The sequence below is a fragment of the Schistocerca piceifrons genome, chromosome 6 (assembly GCF_021461385.2).
Source record: "Schistocerca piceifrons isolate TAMUIC-IGC-003096 chromosome 6, iqSchPice1.1, whole genome shotgun sequence".
Lineage (NCBI taxonomy): Eukaryota > Metazoa > Arthropoda > Insecta > Orthoptera > Acrididae > Schistocerca > Schistocerca piceifrons.
Window position 1 is genome coordinate 171547479 of NC_060143.1, and position 21336 is coordinate 171568814.

General features: G+C 43.7%; 1 protein-coding gene and 1 long non-coding RNA gene across 2 annotated transcripts in view; both read right to left on the reverse strand.

Annotated features, from left to right (window-relative positions):
• LOC124803213 overlaps nt 1–16335 on the reverse strand; it is a 41279-nt gene extending 24944 nt beyond the window's left edge. The window contains exons 1-4 of the mRNA XM_047264394.1: nt 16330–16335; nt 16161–16295; nt 12390–12626; nt 10362–10922 (exon numbers count right to left, since the gene is read on the reverse strand). Coding sequence (XP_047120350.1) covers nt 10362–10922; nt 12390–12626; nt 16161–16295; nt 16330–16335 — 939 coding nt within the window. The remainder of the gene's footprint in view (nt 1–10361; nt 10923–12389; nt 12627–16160; nt 16296–16329) is intronic.
• Nucleotides 16336–16379: 44 nt separating this feature from the next.
• Nucleotides 16380–21336, reverse strand: part of LOC124802408 — a 38336-nt gene continuing 33379 nt past the window's right edge. The window contains exon 3 of the long non-coding RNA XR_007017116.1: nt 16380–16475. This is a non-coding gene — a long non-coding RNA (uncharacterized LOC124802408). The remainder of the gene's footprint in view (nt 16476–21336) is intronic.

Below are 21336 nucleotides of genomic sequence, written 5' to 3' on the forward strand. Positions count from 1 at the left end.
AGCATCAGAACCACGTTGCTGTTACAACTGTCAAAAAAACTTAATAATTTTATTTCATCTCATTCCACACAAACATAATTTAAAAGTTAATTAAGTGTTACTGCATTGCAGTTTCGCAACTATTCATTTGTTCAGTTCTGTAGTTACTTAATTACAACAAAACACTGTAATTAAACGATACTTTCATATCCAGTTTTAGTGAAGCATTTTTCATTATATAAGGCCTGGCAGAGTCAAGAATGTAGAATTCGAATCTTAATTTTTGATATAACCTTTATCTGTGTAGATTCAAATGGTTCAAATGGTTCTACGTACTATGGGACTTAACATCTGAGGTCATCAGTCCCGTAAACTTAGAACTACTTAAACCTAACTAACTTAAGGACATCACACACATCCATGCCCGAGACAGGCTTCGAATCTGCGACCGTAGCAGTCGCGTGGTTCAGGACTGAAGTGGCTAGAACCGCTCGGCCACTGCGGCCGGCGTATCTGTCTAGATCGCGAGTTTATAAATGATATGACCGGTTTCTATTGTGCCATCTATTATCTTCGGATCATAAACTGTTTTTACAGAGTGTAACACATCACATGAATTACTTTGAATTATTGGGTCATAATACTGCAGTATTTTAAGACACAGTACATGAATGTACCTCATGTGACGTGTTACGCTCTGCAACGATATTCTATGAGCTGAAGATGAATGCCAGTAGGACAATGGAAACCGATCACACCATTCTACAACTCGCGATATAGACAAATAAAGGTTATACCTTTCCATTGTAGTTGCTGTATCCTAGCACGAAATAGGAAAGTTAATTCGAATCAAAGAGTGACTGTTTCATCGTGTTTCTGCTCTTACTTGGTCTGCAGTATGAATAAATTAATTCAGGATTATGAGAATGTGATAACTTCTGTCGACCGTTCTAAAACTAAGAATGGCAATTAATGCTGACTTGAAGAACTAGTGTCGTAACAAATGAAGTATACGACAGAACTTTTCTGAATCTCGTCCATAATCCTCTGGTACCTGTAAAATTTTGAGACTGTGGTTGGGTTCTAGAAGACTGGAAAACCGTGGTCTGGTCACATTAGTCCCGGTTTCAGTAGGTAAGAGCTGATGGTGGGTTCGAGCGTGGCGTAGATCTCACGACGCTATGGACGCTTGTTGTCAAGAAGGCACTGTGCAAGGTGGTGGTGTCTGCACGATGGTGTGGTTCTCTGGTCCAACTGCACCGGTAATTGAGTGGAAACGGTACTGTTTGGCTACTTGGAAGCCATTTTCAGCCATTCACTAATTTCATGTTCACAAATAGCGATGGAAATTTTGTGGATGACAATACGCTATGTCACTGGGACATAATAGTACATACTGGTTTGAATAACATTCTGGACAGCTCGAGAGAATGATTTAACCACCCAGATCGCCCGATACGAATGCCATCAAACATTTATTGGACATAATCGAGAGGCCAGTTCGTGCACAAAATGCTGCACCAGTGACACTTTCGCAGTTATGGACGGCTATAGAGGCACTGTCGGTCAATATTTCTGCAGAGATCTTGTTGATTTCTTGCCAGGTCAGGCTGCTGCGCTACACCGGGTGAAAAGGGATCCGACACGATATTGGGCGGTATCCCATGACTTTGGTCACCTCGGTTTACATCCTTGTACGAAACATACTGCAGAGTAGGTTACCAGACCATATTTATCCAGTGTTTCATAATGAGCGCACGTAACGACTTCCGTAAAACGTTAAGCATAATTCAAAACTTTTCTAAACTTTTCCTTGCTTGCATGCTTAACGTCAAATATTTAATACATTAACTCAGTTGTAAAGTAGTCGGACGTTTGAATCTGTTTTCTACATGACTGATGTAAACTGCATGCTTAGTGGGAATAAAGTCATTCCTCGTGAACAACCTTCTTGGTACAAAATGCTTACGGAGACGTATTAGGCTTTTGGAAAATTGGCAATGATAACACAGACAACCACTGCACGTACATTAAAACGGGTAGTAAAACAATAGCTCATGTGTGCGTATATGTCTACACGCACTTTCAGGCCCTTTCCACAGACTTGGATGTGGCACTCTCAGACCAAACCATTAACCAATAACTTATTATGTAATCGAAGCTGGCTGTTATTTAGAAACAGAGTTCTACTTTTAAATACGGGTATTAGTTTTGAGTCGCGCGATTAGCGTATGGTCCCCACTTCCCTCAGCGCAGGTTTCGGTACGCTGCCTGTTAGCTCTCGGTAATCCAGTGGCGGCCTCCCACACGAGGGCGTTCAGGTCTCAGGAGGGGAATATTGGCACGATATTGTCCGCTTTATTAGATCGCGTAATAGGAGCGCGTAGGCAGTCTTCCATTAGGGGCCGGGCTCATCAGCCAGAGGATGTGCAGGGGCCGTCTCCCAGCGGTCTGCCTCCCCCTGCTCTCCAGATCGGCAGGCGCCTCCGAGGTGTGCTGTCAAAAGCTTCTAATCCCAGAGATACTAGCTGCTATCACTCGGAACACCACATTAAATTCTAGAGACTATAGCCGTGATATCCGTCACGAGAGAAAGAACTATAAACTAACAGAATACATCTACATCCATACTCCGCAGGCCACCTGACGGTGTGTGGCGGAGGGTACCCTGAGTACCTCTATCGGTTCTCCCTTATATTCTAGTCTCGTATTGTTTGTGGAAAGAAGATTTGTCGGTATGGTTCTATGTGGGCTCTAATCTCTCTGATTTTATCCTCATGGTCTCTTCGCGAGACATACGTAGGAGGGAGCAATATACTGCTTGACTCTTCGGTGAAGGTATGTTCTCGAAACTTCATCAGAAGCCCGTACCGAGCTACTGAGCGTCTCTCCTGCAAAGTCTTCCACTGGAGTTTATCTATCATCTCAGTAACGCTTTCGCTATTATTAAATGATCCTGTAACAAAGCGCGCTGCTCTCCGTTGGATCTTCTCCATCTCTTCTATCAACCCTATCTGGTACGGATCCCACACTGGTGAGCAACATTTAAGCAGTGGGCGAACAAGTGTTCTGCAACATACTTTCTTTCTTTTCGGATTGCATTTCCTTAGGATTCTTCCAATGAATCTCAGTCTGGCATCCACTTTACCGACGATCGACTTTATATGATCATTCCATTTTAAATCACTCCTAATGCGTACTCCCAGATAATTTATGGAATCAACTGCTTCCAGTTGCTGACCTGCTCTTTTGTAGCTAAATGATAAGGCATCTATCTTTCTATCTATTCGCAGCACATTACACTTGTCTACATTGAGATTCAATTGCCATTCCCTGCACCATGCGTCAATTCGCTGCAGATTCTCCTGCATTTCAGTACAATTTTCCATTGTTACAACCTCTCGATACACCACAGCATCATCTGCAAAAAAGCCTCAGTGAACTTCCGATGTCATCCACAAGGTCATTTATGTATATTGTGAATAGCAACGGTCCTACGACACTCCCCTGCGGCACACTTGAAATCACTCTTACTTCGGAAGACTTCTCTCCATTGAGAATGACATGCTGCGTTCTGTTATCTAGGAACTCTTCAATCCAATCACACAATTGGTATGATAGTCCATATGCTCTTACTTTGTTCATTAAACGACTGTGGGGAACTGTATCGAACGCCTTGCGGAAGTCAATAAACACGGCATCTACCTGTGAACCCGTGTCTATGGCCCTCTGAGTCTCGTGGACGAATAGCGCGAGCTGGGTTTCACACGACCGTCTTTTTGAAACCCATGCTGATTCCTACAGAATAGATTTCTAGTCTCCAGAAAAGTCATTATACTCGAACATAATACGTGTTCCAAAATTCTACAACTGATCGACGTTAGAGATATAGGTCTATAGTTCTGCACATCTATTCGACGTCCCTTCTTGAAAACGGGGATGATCTGTGCCCTTTTCCAATCCTTTGGAACGCTACGCTCTTCTAGAGACCTACGGTACACCGCTGCAAGAAGGGGGCATGTTCCTTCGCGTACTCTGTGTAAAATCGAACTGGTATCCCATCAGGCCCAGCGGCCTTTCCTCTTTTGAGCGATGTTAATTGTTTCTCTATCCCTCTGTCGTCTATTTCGATATCTACCATTTTGTCATCTGTGCGACAATCTAGAGAAGGAACTAGAAAATCGCAAAACCAAGAAGGAGCTGTGCGACATAAGCCAAATTCATTAGGCGTGTTTCTACGTCTGAAATATGATATCTATACAAATTTCGCGCCAGTCGCATAAGAGTGGCGCCAGTAGCACCACTACGATGTTGCGAAACAGGTTTGCCTTAGGAAATACTGTACGGACGTGAGTGTTAATGCCTTTGAGAATGGACATAGTGAGTTGATGTTAATCAAGGATACCTTAGGCGACAAAGACGCCATTATCAGCACATCACTGCGTTTGAACGAAGTTGTGTAATAGGGCAACGAGAAGCCGCATGTTCCTTCTGCGATATTGCAGAAAGACTTGGCAGGAACGTAGCCAGTATAAGTGATTGCTATCAGCGATGGTCGCGAGAATGTACGGTCACAAGGTGACCAGGTTCCGGACGGCCAAACGGCTCTTCCATGAGGGAAAGATAATCGTGTTCGGCATTTCTCTGGCGCATCGTACTCCATCTGCAGCAGCGGTTTGAGCAGCGGTTGGCAGCACAGTGATACAATGAAGTTTTACAAATAGCTTACTTCAAGGACAGCTCCGAGCCAGATGCTGACCCCAAACTACCGCCATTTGCGGCTTCAGTGGTGTCAAGCGAGAGCTCATTGGGGGGCTGAGTGAAGGTATGGTTTCCTTCCTAATGAAAGCTGGCTCCCCCTCTGTGCCAGTGGCGGCCGTGTGTTGGTTAGAAGGAGGCCAGTTGAGACCCTGCATCCAACGTGTCTGCCTTCTAGATGCACTGGACCTTCACGTGGAGTTATGGTCTTTCGTATGACAGTAACAGCTAACAGCACTCTCGTTGTCTCACACACTCTGACTGCAAATTTGTACGTCAGTTTTGTTATTCTTCCTGTTGTGCTGCCATTCGTGAATAGCATTCCAGGGGGTGTTTTCTAACGAGCTAATGCTCACCTACATGCCGCTGTTGTACCCCAACATGCTCTACAGTGTGCCGACATGTTGCCTTCGTGTGCTCCATCTCCAGATATCTTTTAGTGAAGCACTTATGGGACATCGTCGGACGACAACTCCAGCGTCATCAACAATCAGCATTAATCGACCCCATATTAACCGGCCAAGTGCAACACGGTTGGAACTCCAACACACAAACTGGCATCTGGCACCTGTACAACAAATTGCTTACACGTTTGCATTCTTGGATTCAACAGTCTCTCGGTTACACCTGTTTTCAATGTAACAGCATTTTACACATGCAATGGCTTATGTCGCGTATACATTAACCTGTGATCTTGCAGTGACAGTCACTTAAATATGGTACCAAGAGAAACGTATTCCCGAAATTTCGTTACTATATTATGTATATAATTTTTTGGTAATGCGTCTTTTTTGAGTCACTTTACATATTATTACTGTTATTATTCATTATAGTAACTACATATTTTATAAATATTTGAAACAATTCTCATGTATTCTTTAGTGTAATTTGGACATTTTTAAAATGAATGAAATGTTTCGATCTCTGTCAACCATCGTCAGATCTACGTGCTTACAACAGCAACCTGTCGTGCACGTGCCAGCACCTCCCATCTGAGATCCGTACCCTGATACTGGGTTCTGAAACAGTCACGGCGTATTGCAGACGCATCTGCGGAGACCTGAATATGGTCAAGAAAGATCGAAACGTATCATGTAATTAAGAAAGATGTGCAGCTGAGACTGAAGAACAAAGAATAATCGTTTTAGACTCTAGGAAATATGGTGACTGCCTTTTCTGGTGTGCGCTCAGACAGCTTTGGTCCTGCAGTGCTACCTGCATGGAACATATTATCCTCGAGTGCGGGTTTATTTCCTCCATGGGGTTCTTTTGCTTCTGATTGGGTCGGCGCTTGTTTTGTTTCACTAGAGAATAATAGTGTAATTACAGTTGATTTAGTGATACCCCAGTTGCCTGCCGGCCGCTGGTGGCCGATCGGTTCTAGGCGCTTCAGTCTGGAACCGCCCGACGACTACGGTCACAGGTTCGAATCCTGCATCGGGCATGGATGTGCGTGATGTCCTTGGGTTAGTTAGGTTTAAGTAGTTCTAAGTTCTAAGGGACTGATGACCTGAGATGTTAAGTCCCATAGTGCTCAGAGCCATTTGAACCATTTTGAATCCAGTCGCCTTCGTTTTTCTGAAAGTACCTCCACAGAGGTAAAAATGCTGTAATACGCCACCAGCAAAACACACAACGCAAAACGTTGAATAATTGATTACTGTTACACACAACACAATGTGGTACAGACCCGACATTCTTTTTTTTATTTTTTATTTTTATTTTTTTTATTTTTCAGTCAACTCACACACGGAATGCAGTAGACCAAGTCCTAATCAGTAAACCTGTCCACACTTCTGCGTGTCACTGATAACTTACAAGTAATACTACCACTAATATAAACCCGAAATAAGAACCGAGCAATACAGAATGGAAGTCCGAGGACGAAGGGTCGAATGGGCATTACTATTGTCAACAGTACGTGCCACGACTGAAGAGAAGAGGTTTGTTTCCAAACAAGATACAAAGCGCTTACCGTCGATATTTTCACTTTTCTGCAGCTATTTTCAGTGTGACACTGATAGAAGGATACTCATAAACGGGGCTATGAAATGAAACGAAATGCAATTACTCCGTAACGAATCTCCAGAGATAACTGCTCCCCAACACCAAATTAAACAGAAAATATCCTTGAGCAACCGACTTAATTTTAACAGCTGTAGCTAAAGTGATATCATCATGAAAATCGTCCCACGTCAGCTAGGGTTCTCCGAAAAGATTTACAAATACAACGCAGCAAAAACTACAGAATAATAGGAAGCTGTTTTCCACAAATTGGTTGACATTCAGTGGGTACCTTTGACCCAGCACTTACAAAGGACACTTCGTTGTTACAAAAATATTTGGAATATAGCGGTAACCATGTCCTTATTGATTCTTTAGTTGTTGTGGAAGAGTTATTACATTTATTTAATCTCCTGATAATTTGTGGAATATTTACCTACTTTTCAAGTGCAGTTACCTTTTTTTTACTTTTCTAGAGTTTTGGGAACTCAATATAACCTGTTTGCTGCTAGAGAACTTAATTCATTTCTTGTATAACAGAGCGTAATATCTTTTACTCACTGCAGCTTTTGAACTCACATTAAAAAAAAAAGCAAAAAAACAAAAAAAAACAAGCAATGGTTGCCGAGAACACCACACTAGCGCAGTCAATCTGATGTCAACACATGGGGTTTGAGGGAAATGAGTCTTTTTAGAGTCAAAAAAATCCATAACGCTCCTTACACAGGCTGCTACACATCATTCATTACATTTTCTCTAAATGACAGGAAGTTACAAGAGTGACGGATGTTATTTCACATATAATATTCCATTTCAAAGGTCCTTCCGGCCCCTTTTTTCGGCAAATTCATCATTTTTGGTTTTCCAAATATTTGCACAATTTATAGCGTAGAAAGCTTTTCTTTAATTTGACGGCCACATTCTCTGTATAATTAATTTTCTTCTCCATTCATCTTTAGTAGTATTTACCTACGCTAGAGCTTTTGCAGACCATTATTGCTATTCAGCTTCGGGTCAAGCATTCCCGAAAAGCGACGAAAGAGAGAGAGAGAGAGAGCGAGAGGTAGATACTGTCATCAGCTGTAGTTCCACTTTTCTTCTGGGCGTAATTTTCACTTTTATCACTGCCTCTTCAACCAAGCAGCTGTGGAACACGTACCTGTCATGTAGTCTTTTTTATTGCCACTTACCTTTCGTGATGTTCCACCTTTGATATTTCAACTTAATTCCTGGAGACGTTGAAAACTCTACGGTACGCTACACGTCCTTTTTATTCATTCTGAAACATCTTAGTTTACTTTAAACACTTATAGGATCATTCCATTAGTACATATAAAAATATGAAAAATCACTTGGATGAAAATTAACTTAGATGAGAAAAAAGAGAAAAATGGGCTCCATACTATCTAAAATATTCTGAAGTGCCACCTAATGTAACTACTCAATTGTTTTCTACTTCAACATTACGCTTGCATTTCTGAGATCGTATTAACTTGCACCCATTTCACGTCAGCAGATTAAGGTGTCCTGGGAAACATATTTGCAGGTGGGCTCAGACGCTGAATAATGACCCAGCTTAAAAGCAGAGGATACTGTATTTTATAAAGAACGTCTCAAAAGACTATAAAGCGGAGAAGACGCCCACTGCTGTTCAGCCCAAATGGCTAACAAAGTGCAAGATAGCCTTTTGCTCCTATTACAGTGTTTAACACTCGAGGAAGCTGCTAGGGTCTGATATACTTTGCACAGCGAACTTCTCATCTCAGAGTAGCACTTACAACCTATGTCCTTAATTATCTGCTGGTCATATCCCTATATCTATCTTCCTCTACAGTTTGTGCCCTCTACAGTTCCTTCTTGTACCATGGAAGTTATTCCATGATGTCTTAACACATGCCCTATCATACTGCACTTCCGTTTGTCAGTGTTTTCCTCTCCGATTCTGCGGAGAACCTCCTCATTCCTTAACTTATCAGTCGACCGGGTTTTCGACATTCGTCTGTAGCATCACATATCAAATGCTTCACTTCTCTCCTGTTCCAGTTTTCCCACAGTCCATGTTTCATTACCATATAATGCTCTGCTCTACACGTACATTCTCAGAAATTTCTTTCTCAAATTAAGGCCTATGTTTGATACTGATAGATTTCTCTTGGCCAGGAATGCCCTTTTGCCAGTGCTAGTCTGTTCTTTACGTCCTTCTTTCACTGTCCATAATGGGTTATTTTGCTGCCTATGTAGCAGAATTCCTTAACTTCATCTACTTCGTTACCATAACTCCTGATGTTTTCTCGCTGTTCTCATTTCTGCTACTTTTCATTACTTTCTTCTTTGTTTGATTCATTCTCAATCCATATTCTATACTTTACATCTACATCTACATACATACTCCGCAATCTACCATACGGTGCGTGACGGAGGGTACCTCGTACTACAACTAACATCTTCTCTGCCTGTTCCACTCCCAAACAGAACGAGGGAAAAATGACTGCCTATATGCCTCTGTACGAGCCCTAATCTCTCTTATCTTAGCTTTGTGGTCTTTCCGCGAAATGTAAGTTGGCGGCAGTAAAATTGTACTGCAGTCAGCCTCAAATGCTGGTTCTCTAAATTTCCTCAGTAGCGATTCACGAAAAGAACGCCTCCTTTCCTCTAGAGATTCCCACCCACGTTCCTGAAGCATTTTCGTAATATTCGCGTGATGATCAAACCTACCAGCAACAAATCTAGCAGCCCGCCTCTGAATTGCTTCAATGTCCTCCCTCAATCCGACCTGATAGGGATCCCAAACGCTCGAGCAGTACTCAAGAATAGGTCGTATTAGTGTTTTATAAGCGGTCTCCTTTACAGATGAATCACATCTTTCCAAAATTCTACCAATGAACCGAAGACGACTATCCGCCTTCCCCACAACTACCATTACATGCTTGTCCCACTTCATATCGCTCTGCAATGTTACGCGCAAATACTTAATCGACGCGACTGTGTCAAGCGCTACACTACTAATGGAGAATTCAAACATTACAGGATTCTTTTTCCTATTCATCTGCATTAATTTATATTTAGCTATATTTAGAGTTAGCTGACATTCTGTACACCAATCACAATTCTGTCCAAGTCATCTTGTGTCCTCGTACAGTCTCTCAGCGACGACACCTTCCCGTACACCACAACATCATCAGCAAACAGCCGCACATTGCTATCCACCCTATCCAAAAGATCATTTATGTAGATAGAAAACAACAGCGGACCTCCCACACTTCCCTGGGGCACAGCTCATTAGACTGTTCATTCCATTCAACACATCGCATAATTGTACTTCACTTTCACTTAGAATAGCAACGTCATCAGTGAATCGTATCATTGATATCCTTTCACCCTGAATTTTATTCTCATTCTTGAACCGTTCTTTGATTTCTGTCATTGCTTCTTCGATGTATAGATTGAACAGTAGGGGCGAAAGACTATATCCCTGTCGAATCAGAAACAACGTAACTCCTGCCATAGAGCCATTGGATCTACAAACACGTAAGTGGTGATGACACTTCGTGACTCCTCTGACAACTAGTCTTGATGTAGTGATTTTCAGCATACGCTGTATTGTGAGTTTCGACACTGACCTTCTCCTGCAGCGTGGCCTCCATGCTGAGCAGATGCCTGATGGTGTCGTAGACGGACGTGTGCGAACCGCTGCCGCTCCGCGTCCCAGTGGGCCGCCGCACGGGGGTGGCCGGCCTCGGCATGGCCACCTCCTTCATGCCGCGCCGCTTGTCGTCAAAGGCGGGGCGCGCCGTCGTCGTCGACGTCGTCGTCGTGGTGTCTGGCGCAGGTGTGGAGGTGCTCGTGGTGGCGGCGGCCTGGCTCTCGTCGCCGGCAGGCGCTTTCCTGTCAGAGAAGCGCATGCCGCCCTCGAACCAGGGGCCCAGCTCTGTCGCGAACTCTGGCCGCTTCTGCGTAGCGAGGGAAGCGGAGGCGGCGTGCTGGCGCGCCTTCTTCACCAGAGACTTCAGTTCGACGACGTCCTCGTCGTAGGCGGCGGGCGCCGCGTCCTCCTCGGTGCCGTACGGGTAGGGTAGCTGGCGCGCGCTCGACGTGTACTCCCAGGCTGCCGCGTCGTCCGCCAGCAGGCGCTCCTCGTGCTCGGGCAGCAGCGGCAAGCCGTACGGCACCTGTTGCTGCACCTGCCCACACACACACCGAGATCTGGGTACTTTGCACTCTGCGCGGCCTGCAGCGGATGCCAAGACAGAATAATACAATGAAACTTTCACGACTCGACACCTTAGCTCTGGATGTGTCGTCCGGGTTCTATGGTGATGGTTCAAGAAATCTTCCCGTTTCTAACGGTTCGACCAACCCGGAGCTGGACATTTTCAGAGGTTTCCAGAATGAGATTTTCACTCTGCAGCGGAGTGTGCGCTGATATGAAACTTTCTGGCAGATTAAAACTGTGTGCCGGACCGAGACTTGAACTCGGGACCTTTGCCTTTCGCGGGCAAGTGTTCTACCAAATGAGCTACCTAAGCACGACTTACGCTCTGTCCTCTCAGCTTTACTTCCGCCAGTACCTCGCCTCCTACATTCCAAACTTTACAGAAACTCTCCTGCGAAAGGCAAAGATCCCGAGTTTGAGTCTCGGTCCGGCACACACTTTTAATCTGCCAGAAAGTTTCATTTTCAGAGGTGCTCATGGGTCCAGTGGGTCTTGCCGATCGATGGGTCGTACGTCGAAGAATGGCTTAAACGCCGCAACAAGAACGTGCTACAAGTTTACACGTGATCGGCAGACAAGACTTGTCACAGATTAAACTTAACTGTTAAGTGTTTTATCATTCTCAGACGACAATCGATTGTTTATTCTTATCTCTGAGAAGGATTACCATATGTAAACTTCTATCATTCCCTTTTTTCACGGTATTTATGTTGCTTTCCGGCGTCTGATCTTTTAGTCGGCTAGTCAGCAGAAAGAGAGCACTGCTGAATATGTCCAGCGCAGCTCTGGACGAAACATCAGGAAGGGAAAATTTTCATGGATCACGACTATACAACCCGGAAAACGCATCAGCAGCCAAGTAGAATGTTCATATGATCTGTGACAAATTCGCTGCAAAATACTCAATTTGAGCCTAAGTGGGTTCAAAATGCAATGTTTGGAATATTTTTTATTCTTTGGCAAGAGAATGAAAGCTTCTTGAAATTGGTTATGGGTTATTATTTTTTGAGACAAAGAGAGAGAAGGACAGAGAGAGAGACTGAACCTGAAAAGAGAGAGACTGAGTGGAAGATGTGAGACATTGAGTGATGAGGGAGAAAGTGAGTGTAATGTGTGTCACTTGGTAGTACATAGTGTGTTATATTTGACTGCACAAACACTGTGAAGGTAAGAGACTGTGTTTGTGTGTACATTGGTGGCAAGCTGATGTTTGTTTGTTTGTTTGTGTGTGTGTGTGTGTGTGTGTGTGTGTGTGTGTGTGTGTGAGTGAGTGAGTGGGTGTGAGTGATGGAGGGAGAGAGGTACACAGAGTGTGAGACGTTAGTGGGTATAGAATGTGAGGTAATGAGCCGATAGAGGGAGATAGTAGGTGGAGGTTATGGGAAATGAGAAATAGAGTGTGGGGAAGAGTGGAGGTAGAGTAGAGGTAGAGTACCTGTGGGTGCAGGTAGAGCTGAGGCGGCTGCGCGTGCGGGTAGAGGGAGGCGGCGGCGGCGGCGCGCTGGCGCTGCTGTTCGTCGCTGTACAGCTGGCTCAGAATGAGGTTGCGCAGGAACTGCGAGTTGACCTCGGCTGTGTCGTCGCGCGGACTGCTGTGCTCGAACCACATCTCCTGCCCGATGGGCAGCGCCTCCTCCCGCTGTTCGCGCTCCGCCTCCTGCTGGATCTCGTCCTGCCACCACAGCATCGCCTGGTTTACACCCACACAGCATGCAACCAGTACAGCTGACTACTGTCCACCGACAGGCGAAACATCTACACTACAGTCTACTCAAAGTTCAAAACCCAGCTAAAGCATGACCCACAGCGCCGAGTGTAAGCTCACCAGACAAACCATTGGTTACTTAAAGGGGTGCACTGCGTAGTTAGTCAGGCGAATGCTGTCCTGGAAATCCACTCGCAAACATTCCCAAGTGGGATTTCCACTGCCTTACACTCAGATTGATGGGATATTTGGCTGAAAATGTCTAATATAAAAGGCCAACCTTGATCTTAAGAGGTCATCATAAGCAATGCTCCACGATACACACACATCGCGGACCTTCACCGGGAATGAGACTCTCACGGAAGTAATCCACAAACTCACCAAAAGACTATACAGAAACTCCAGACATTCGCAGAACCCGTTTATTCTGAATCTGGGTTACTACGACCACAACCATGGATGTAAACATAAAAGACCAAAAGACAAACTTGTAAGGACCTAACATCTATGGCCAAGTACACGCAAACACAACGGTACAAGTGAGCCCCTGTTAATCAGACGCCATTACTGGATATCCAGTTGGAACACACTTTCCGAATAACTGGCACCACGCAGGGAAGCCGTACACCGTATACTACATGCAGACATACTCCAACCCTCCACACAGTGAGATGATCTATGGCCGATCTCCCACTACTATATAACGATCTTGATTGTTCCAGGAATGCAGTGGCTCAGCAAACTCGGATACATCGCCATCGCTTCCCACGGCAATGATGCATGATACCCATACTAACAAACGCAACCTTGCATGAACTATCGCAGCTAGTAGGCCACTACTGCTCTTACTACCCATCCCACTGTCGCAGAGGTTTTTTTTTCACGGCACGAGCCTTAGCACTCTTTTCCCTCTGCTCTTCAAATTGCTACCATCATTCGCGTTTCGTCTACTATCAATGACCTGATGGACCGTGTTAATGCGTAGTCTTACCCAGACGCACGGATAACATCACAGCCCAGCATCCTGTGATCCACCTGTTAGATAACTAACATGTTGACGGAGGTGACAGTAAAACTTTTGGTTTGGTCACCACGTCAGTGCGGGCGTGGAAGGGCCCCATCTCTATTTTAAAAATCTCAAGAGGTCGTGTGAAAGAGATACGAAACTGGAAAGAAACTCGTCAGTTTGGAGTTCTTTATGGTGGAGAACTGGAATCGGGTGGTCATGTGTGAAGTTGCGCGTATGTTTCAGCCAGTCGCACGGTATCTGTGCAGTAAATGGGAGACCTGACAGAATGGCAGAAAGGAGTTATTGCACTTATAAGTGTCAGTGACTCCACTTTGAATTTGCCTGATTTGTTAGTCTATGAACTCGAACTCTCCAACATGTCTACAAGGAGTGGTGTACCACTCACATCTATGCAAAACAGAATAAAAACAAGAGGTCGTAAAACTTGTCTAGCCTACGGCGAACAGAGAAGAGTGGCAACCAGTGTCGAACACCACAGCAGTTGCTGCTGTTGCTGAATCCAGGTCCGTTTCAACCACTTTCAGAGCAAACATTGAGAAAGGAACTGCGTGAAACAGTTATATGATTGGAGCACCTCGTATAAAATCGCATCACGGGGGGACATAAATCTGCAGATCTTCATTGGACCAAACAACTCATGAACTGAGGAATAGCTAACTGCAGACGTTTAATTTGGTCCTGCGAGCCATTTTGCCATTTAATTCGCAGTTGGTTTTGGTTGGAAGTGGTTTTTCAATGTTTCTGGGATGTTTCCAGAGCCATGACTTCGCCCAGCTCATTCAGGATACAGTGATCATGAACCAGGAAGTTTATTTCAACATTCCCGGTGACCAAGTGCTGTCCTTTTCATCTTAGTGAGTATGCTGTGGACAGACACGTGTCCCGTGATGACAACAGCCGTTTTAATAGGGCTACACACTCACACGGCACTGTTTTAGAAAGCATTGCTTGTACGAAATAGAGCACGATCTTTTCAGAACTATATCCTACGAACGGTTAAGAAAAGAACATATATCTTTCATATTCCTAGAGTTATGTTAACAAAGATCTGAGGGTGCTGAATAGGTTCTCAGATATGTGAGTGGCTCGAAGCCTTTATAAACAGTAGAATTCAGTACGTTATCTTGGGCGGCTGCCAAAGGTATCGGCAGGACTGCCTAAGGGAACAATACCATTCCTGTTTTTTTAACACATAAAGGATGTAGCTGACAGTGTGAACAATAACCTTCGCACTTTTGCCGATAATATTGCAGAATACGGGGAAATATCGTCGTTGAGTAAATGTATGGATGTTGACAAAATTTCTACATGTTCTTATGAATGGCAGCTTCCTCTAAATGTGAAAAAATTAGGTCAATATAGAAGAGTCGAAAAACAATACCGGTACTACAATGTACGAATACAATCCCAACCAGTTAGCAGTAAAGAAAGACACCGCATCAGTTCAAAGGCGTGCTGCCAGATTTCTTTCCAGCAGGTTCGAGTATCACGGAAACGCTTCGTGAACTGAAATGGGAATCCATGGAGGGAATGAGACGTTCTTCTCGCGGAACACTGTGAAAAACTCTAGAGAACAGGGACTTGATACAGAATGCAGAACGAGTATACTGCCTCCAATATACATCTCGCGTAAGGAACATCTTTTTGACTTAAACATTTTTAATTGCGTTACAATTGAACTCACGCAGATAAAGTTTAGTCCGTGTTGTGAATCATTACTGTATCCTCTTTGAAGACGACAGATAAAGCCTGATGGTGGCCTTGCAAGAGTAAAACCTGGTAACGAAATAAATTAATACTGTAGAACATCCACAGCTTCCTGCTTTTCATTCATAAGTATCCTCCGTGATGCATAATATGTTGACTTGTATAGTTGTAGGTATCACATCTCGACTGGACCGTTAAATTACCCGATCTTGATCCCAAAGAACATGTCTGGCAAAGAACCCTTTGGCATCAGAGTCTAGACAGTGTTCTGGATCTGTGATGGCGGGGCGGGAGGCAGACAGTGTTAGCAAGTTTGTGAATCCCCACAACTCACGTTCGTCGCATCGGTGCACTACTGCTGCCAGTTGAATCCATTGTTGCCAGATAGAGACAGGCTTCTCATGGCCTCGAATATATCGCCATTTTTAAGGCTGGAGGAAATTTTTAAATCAAATACTGGCCGTTTTTATATTATTTTCGATTACAAGACGCGCCTGAATTTTGGAGACAATTGTACCAAGAAAAAATGCATCTTACAATCCGTAAATTGCGGTAGGTAAGGCATACTTGAAAGTAACTTGTGCAATCATTTTCGACGAAATGACGCCATTATCAGGAATACATTCTACTACAATACACAGCGTTAGCGTGATGTCTCCTGGATGTGACGAATGTTTTGTCAGGTGTGCACAGCAGCGCTCAGGCAAGTACTATATTAATTCTTTGCCAATCAAATAAAGACTGTGCGTTCGAGAGCGAATTACCTCAATGTCTTCTATCGGGTCGGAGGCCACCACATCGTCGTCGTAGTTGTAGAAGCCGTAGCCGGGGTGCTGCCTCGGCTGGTCGTAGTAGTAGGGGAGCGGCGGGTAGGCGTAAGCGAGAGGCGGCTGCGGCTGCTGCGCGTAGTGGTAGTCACCGTAGTAGGCGCGCGGCCATGCCCCCGCTGCCGCCCCCGGCGCCGCTACCGCCCCCGCCGACACCCCCGAGTTGCGGCCGTAGCGCTTGATGCCGAACGCGGGGTACGCCAACAGTGGCACTGCTGCCAGCCACAGTGCCAACGCCGCCGATACCAGCATCTGTCCACACACGTCACCTCAGACACTGACACCCAGTGTCCGCCCTCCTTCTCCACCAACTCTCATTAAACTAAATCATCACATACAAAGCCAGAGTAGGCGCATAAAGATTTCTGCAGTACTCAACACTGTTAAGGTTTTGCTACGACCAGTACAATTATGTTCATGTAGGCCCATCTTCAGGCGCACACTGTTTTCAGTTCACATGTCAAACTTACACCTGTTACTTACATGGTTATTCGTACAGTTGTGAAAATCAGTATGAAGCAAAGGTTTCTGCAAATTGATTATACAATGTCTGAAACGTTCATTATGAAACTATTAGATACATACACTGATCAGCTGAAACATTATGACCACTGCTCACTGCAATGTTGGATGCCGCCTGGTACCGTTACGGTCACGTGACGAGGTATTAAAAGTAGTAAGAGGAGCAGACAAGGACAGGGAATCATCCTAGTGAAGATATTGACTGAAAATGCTGAAATCCTTTGAGATAAACCGCTTTGACAAAGGGAAGATTATTATTACGAAGAGCCTGTGAAGGAATATCTCGAAAACGCCGAAGCTAGTCTTACATTCAGGTGATTCTGTCGTAAGCACATACGGAAAGAGGTAGAAGGACAGTGAAACTACCACCAGGCGCTAAATGATTGGATGTCCATGACTTTCCACAGAACGTGTGGTTGGGAGGCTTGTCTGCTCTATAAAGTAGGATGGATTGTAATCTGTGGCATCTCTGCGGAAAGAGCAGAATGATGGGGCACGAAAAATTGTTTCGGATCACACCACTCATCGTACACTGTTGAACATCGAGCTCCGCAGCAGACCACCCTTAGCGTTCACATGTTGACCCAACGACATATCCAGTTACGATTGCAGTAGGCACGGGACCATTGCGATTCAGCTGTCGAACAACGGAAACGTGTCGGATGTACGGGTGAAACACATTTTTGCTACTCTCGGTCCCTGTCCCTGGTCGTCTCCACGGACGCCGTCATCGAAGTAAACGGCGGATCGAAACGAGCAGCGTGCCACGGACGCAGGCTGGTGGGATCAGTATTGTGCTATGGGAGACACTCTCCTGCGCTTTCATGGGACCTGTGGTAGTAATTTAAGACATGCTGACAGCTGCGAACCACCTGCATCCCTTCATGATTGATGTGCTCCGCGACGGCGATGTCATCTTTCAGCAGTGTAATTGTCCGTGTCTCGCCTGATGTAAGTCCAATGCACCCTATCTTGGTCGCCGTCGGGCTTGCATCACCGCGTACGCAAATAAGCAGCCCGCTATTTACGCGAATTGCATGACCTGTTCGTAGACATGTAACGCCAAGTACCTCCACAAACCTACCAACAAACTGTCTGATCCCTGATACGCAGAATCAGTGATTTATTTCGTTGCAAAGACGGACAAACGTGCTATTAAGCATGTGGTCATAATGTTTTGGATCATCAGTGTACATACAAGCCATAAACAATCATATCGGAATGACATAGTTTCTTTCATAACACGGCTAAGAACAAAAAAAAAAAAGGTGTTTGCGTTTCCTGCATGGAAACTGCCTCAATGCCTCAATTCTTCTTAATTACCTCAAAAATTTTCTTCGGGATTGATCATTCTTACAATGAAACTGACGCCCACTCTTCTCGTAATGCTCTTTTCAGCAGAAATACGGCCTCAAATCGCCTTCCAGTGCAATAAACACGCCTTGCAAGTATTTCCCATTGTTTTTCCACGGGGCTAAAACCCAAACTATGTGCAGGCCAGTGCAAGACATCGATACATTTATCTTAAAACTACTTTTCTGTTGTGCAGAAATCTTGGGAGATGCATTATCTTGTGGAAACTTTACATCTAGGACCCCTAGGTTCACATACATTCTAATTCACACTCAGTGTACATATGAGAGTTTATTCTATTGTTCGCGCAAGCAATGCGTGATTGACCTTTAGTGTAGAATGTTGCCCGAATCATAACCCTACACCAAAATTTCTATTCATTCCTACCTCCTGCTCTGTTCTCAGATCATGCCAATCATACTGAAATCCATCCAGACGATCCCATTTGAACTTTTTCCCATCACTGAAGGTCACTTTATCCCATTCTTAAGTCCGTGACATGTTTTTCAGAAAACTCCAATTTAGCCTGTTTGGACAGTAGAGCGGGTTTCTGCAGGCTTTTCTTGGATGCAGACGTTTCCATTTGACAGTATTTGTCGTCACGTCTGGCAGTTACTGGTATTTGTAAACCAGCCAGAAGTTGAATAACGGATTGTGGCCCTTGCATTGTGCAAAAGAAACCGTTTAGATAACAATATTTTCCGTTCTGTCCACACTATGCCCGGATATAGCAAAATTATTAATCACTGTACTTAAAGGATTCAACTTCTTGGTGACTGACGATTAGAGAGTCCTGCTTCCTTCTACTCACCGAATTTTGCTTTTTCACCACATTATAACTGTTTTCGCAAGGCTAGGTCACAATCGGGGTTCATGTACACAATACGCACGCTCACTAATGGTGTCTAATATCCGCAGGGAAAGCACGTACGTATTAACACCGCATAGAGCCGGCTGCCTTTCCACCCTCTACCACCTGAATCGTTGATGTCTTGTTGTGTACTGTACTACTGACATCAAATATGATACTATTTTACTGCATTTGTCAGTGTACCGGATCCCAGGCTATTGCATATATACTTTGAGCAACAAATCCAACCGACAATGTTAATTTTCCTAAAAATATTCACGTCTTTATATTGACTTGCACTACAGTAAGTACCTCTGTGGTTTCCGAAGACAAAACGCTGGAGGTCCTTATGATTAACGAGTACTATGTTTTAAGGACTGCAATTATTATTTAAAAGTACGTTGGTTGACTGTTACACCACCATCACCAGATCAAGGTGCGTGACATCGTTCATGTACAGATTGATTCTGTAATGTTGTTACAAACTTTCAGGGGTGATGGGGAAGGGTAAATATATCAATTTGAGATAAGTGATCCTGGATCATTGCATTTTGACGTCATTAATGTGTGTAGAACCTTGATTAAGGCCAGTGAAAGATACTAGTCAAGATATTGGAGTCCTCATCTAAGAACTTGCTTGCTCTGTAAAAGAATAAAGTATGGAATGAATGACAGTGATGCAAAAGTTGGGAGGACACAAATTTTTGGAACATGAAGTTCAATCACAAATTCTTATAAACAAAGCTCAGCAACAGACTACATCCTAACAACTAGCTCACGAAAAATTGTGTTTAGGCTTTGTAACTATGAAAATGAATATCCTGGCCTGGCTGTGGTACTGCACCGATGGCAATGTTTCAATACATAGACTTCCCCGAGAACGCTTTATGAACACAAGCAGTAAAGCACGTAAAATTTCAGTGGGGTAAATATGTTACTGTCTGTGTGACACTTAATAAGGGCCTAATCCTTAGTGGCAATTGTCACGCCTTGTTTGCTACAGATGTGGTGTTCAGTGCGCTGTTTTCCTCGAGGATAGCTATTTGTCTCAGAACGATATATCGGACCACGAAATTTACGCGTATCGATTGGTTATCGTCCCACAACTCTTCGCAACACACTTGAATTTGCTACCGTAAATCCCTTGACATGTAACACTGCAGAATCGAGAACGATGAACTATAGGTGACTTGTTTTCCATAGACAGATTGACATTTTACCATTTGGGTGATTATTGTATTCAAGATCATAAGTATATGTGAAGAATTTTAAAGTCATTCAACATTCGATGGTAACGGAATACACGCATATAAGAGAAACTTAAAGCACAAGTAGTTTGACACGATATTCAGGTTTTTTTTTTCGATTCATAATAATAGTCAAAAGGAACATTATAAATTCACAATTAAAAAGTACTGTTAATTCACGTGAGGATTTTTAATTGTTATGGTGGTGTATTACATTTACAGAAGATTGTGGTTGGTTCGTGAAACACACTAAATATATCGCCAAGGAATCAAAGACTTTATTTACTGAGCTCTTACATGATTTTATAGTGGAACAGAATGGAACTTTTGCTATTGAAGGATTCCATTCGATTTCTCAAGGACTTACGATTTATTTAATTAATAACAATTTAGTATGTTTCTTCATGTTTTTATAATAACAGTATAGTTAAGTAAAACTTTATATGGTGTTTCTTGTGTGCCCCGAAACAAATGTAATATTAAGTTCATTGTATGAACAAGGTCGACCAATTTAAAAGTGAGAAATTCTGGGAACCTTGCCACAAATTCATTTTAATTATGCAATAGGTTATTGCGGAATCGATGAACCTCATTAAGCTGATATGGCGGTGACATTGATGAGTGTTACGTGCAGTTATGACATGAAAACTCTGAAAGCGAAAAAACTGATGAAATGGTTTGCGGTAGTGGATAGTGAATGCAACACGTCTCAAGGAGACATTTCTCTTTTTCTTGCTTTATTTGCCATCACACAGTCTTGACTAAACCTGGTGGTTATTCTTCATACAATTTGTTGTTTTCTACGTAACATTAACGGAAAGAAGCATTAGTAGCGCAAGGACATAAGACACGTTTGGTCAGTATGAAAAAGAAATCATAACTGACTGAAACTTGCAAATGTCTTTGATGTTTCAGTAATAGGCTTGGATTGTGCGTTTCCTTCACTGTCACACAGAACTAGTGGTTAACACAGTAGAAGCAATAGTCTATCACTCCTAATAAAAAGAATCAAGGTTTTCGGTGCTAAAGAAAAATGTTGTTAAGCATTTGCTCATGTTACATGGTGTGTCAAGCTCCTGGTGGTCAAACCACATCACTGATTGGATTAGCAAACAAGTTATGAAGCGATGCAAATAACGAT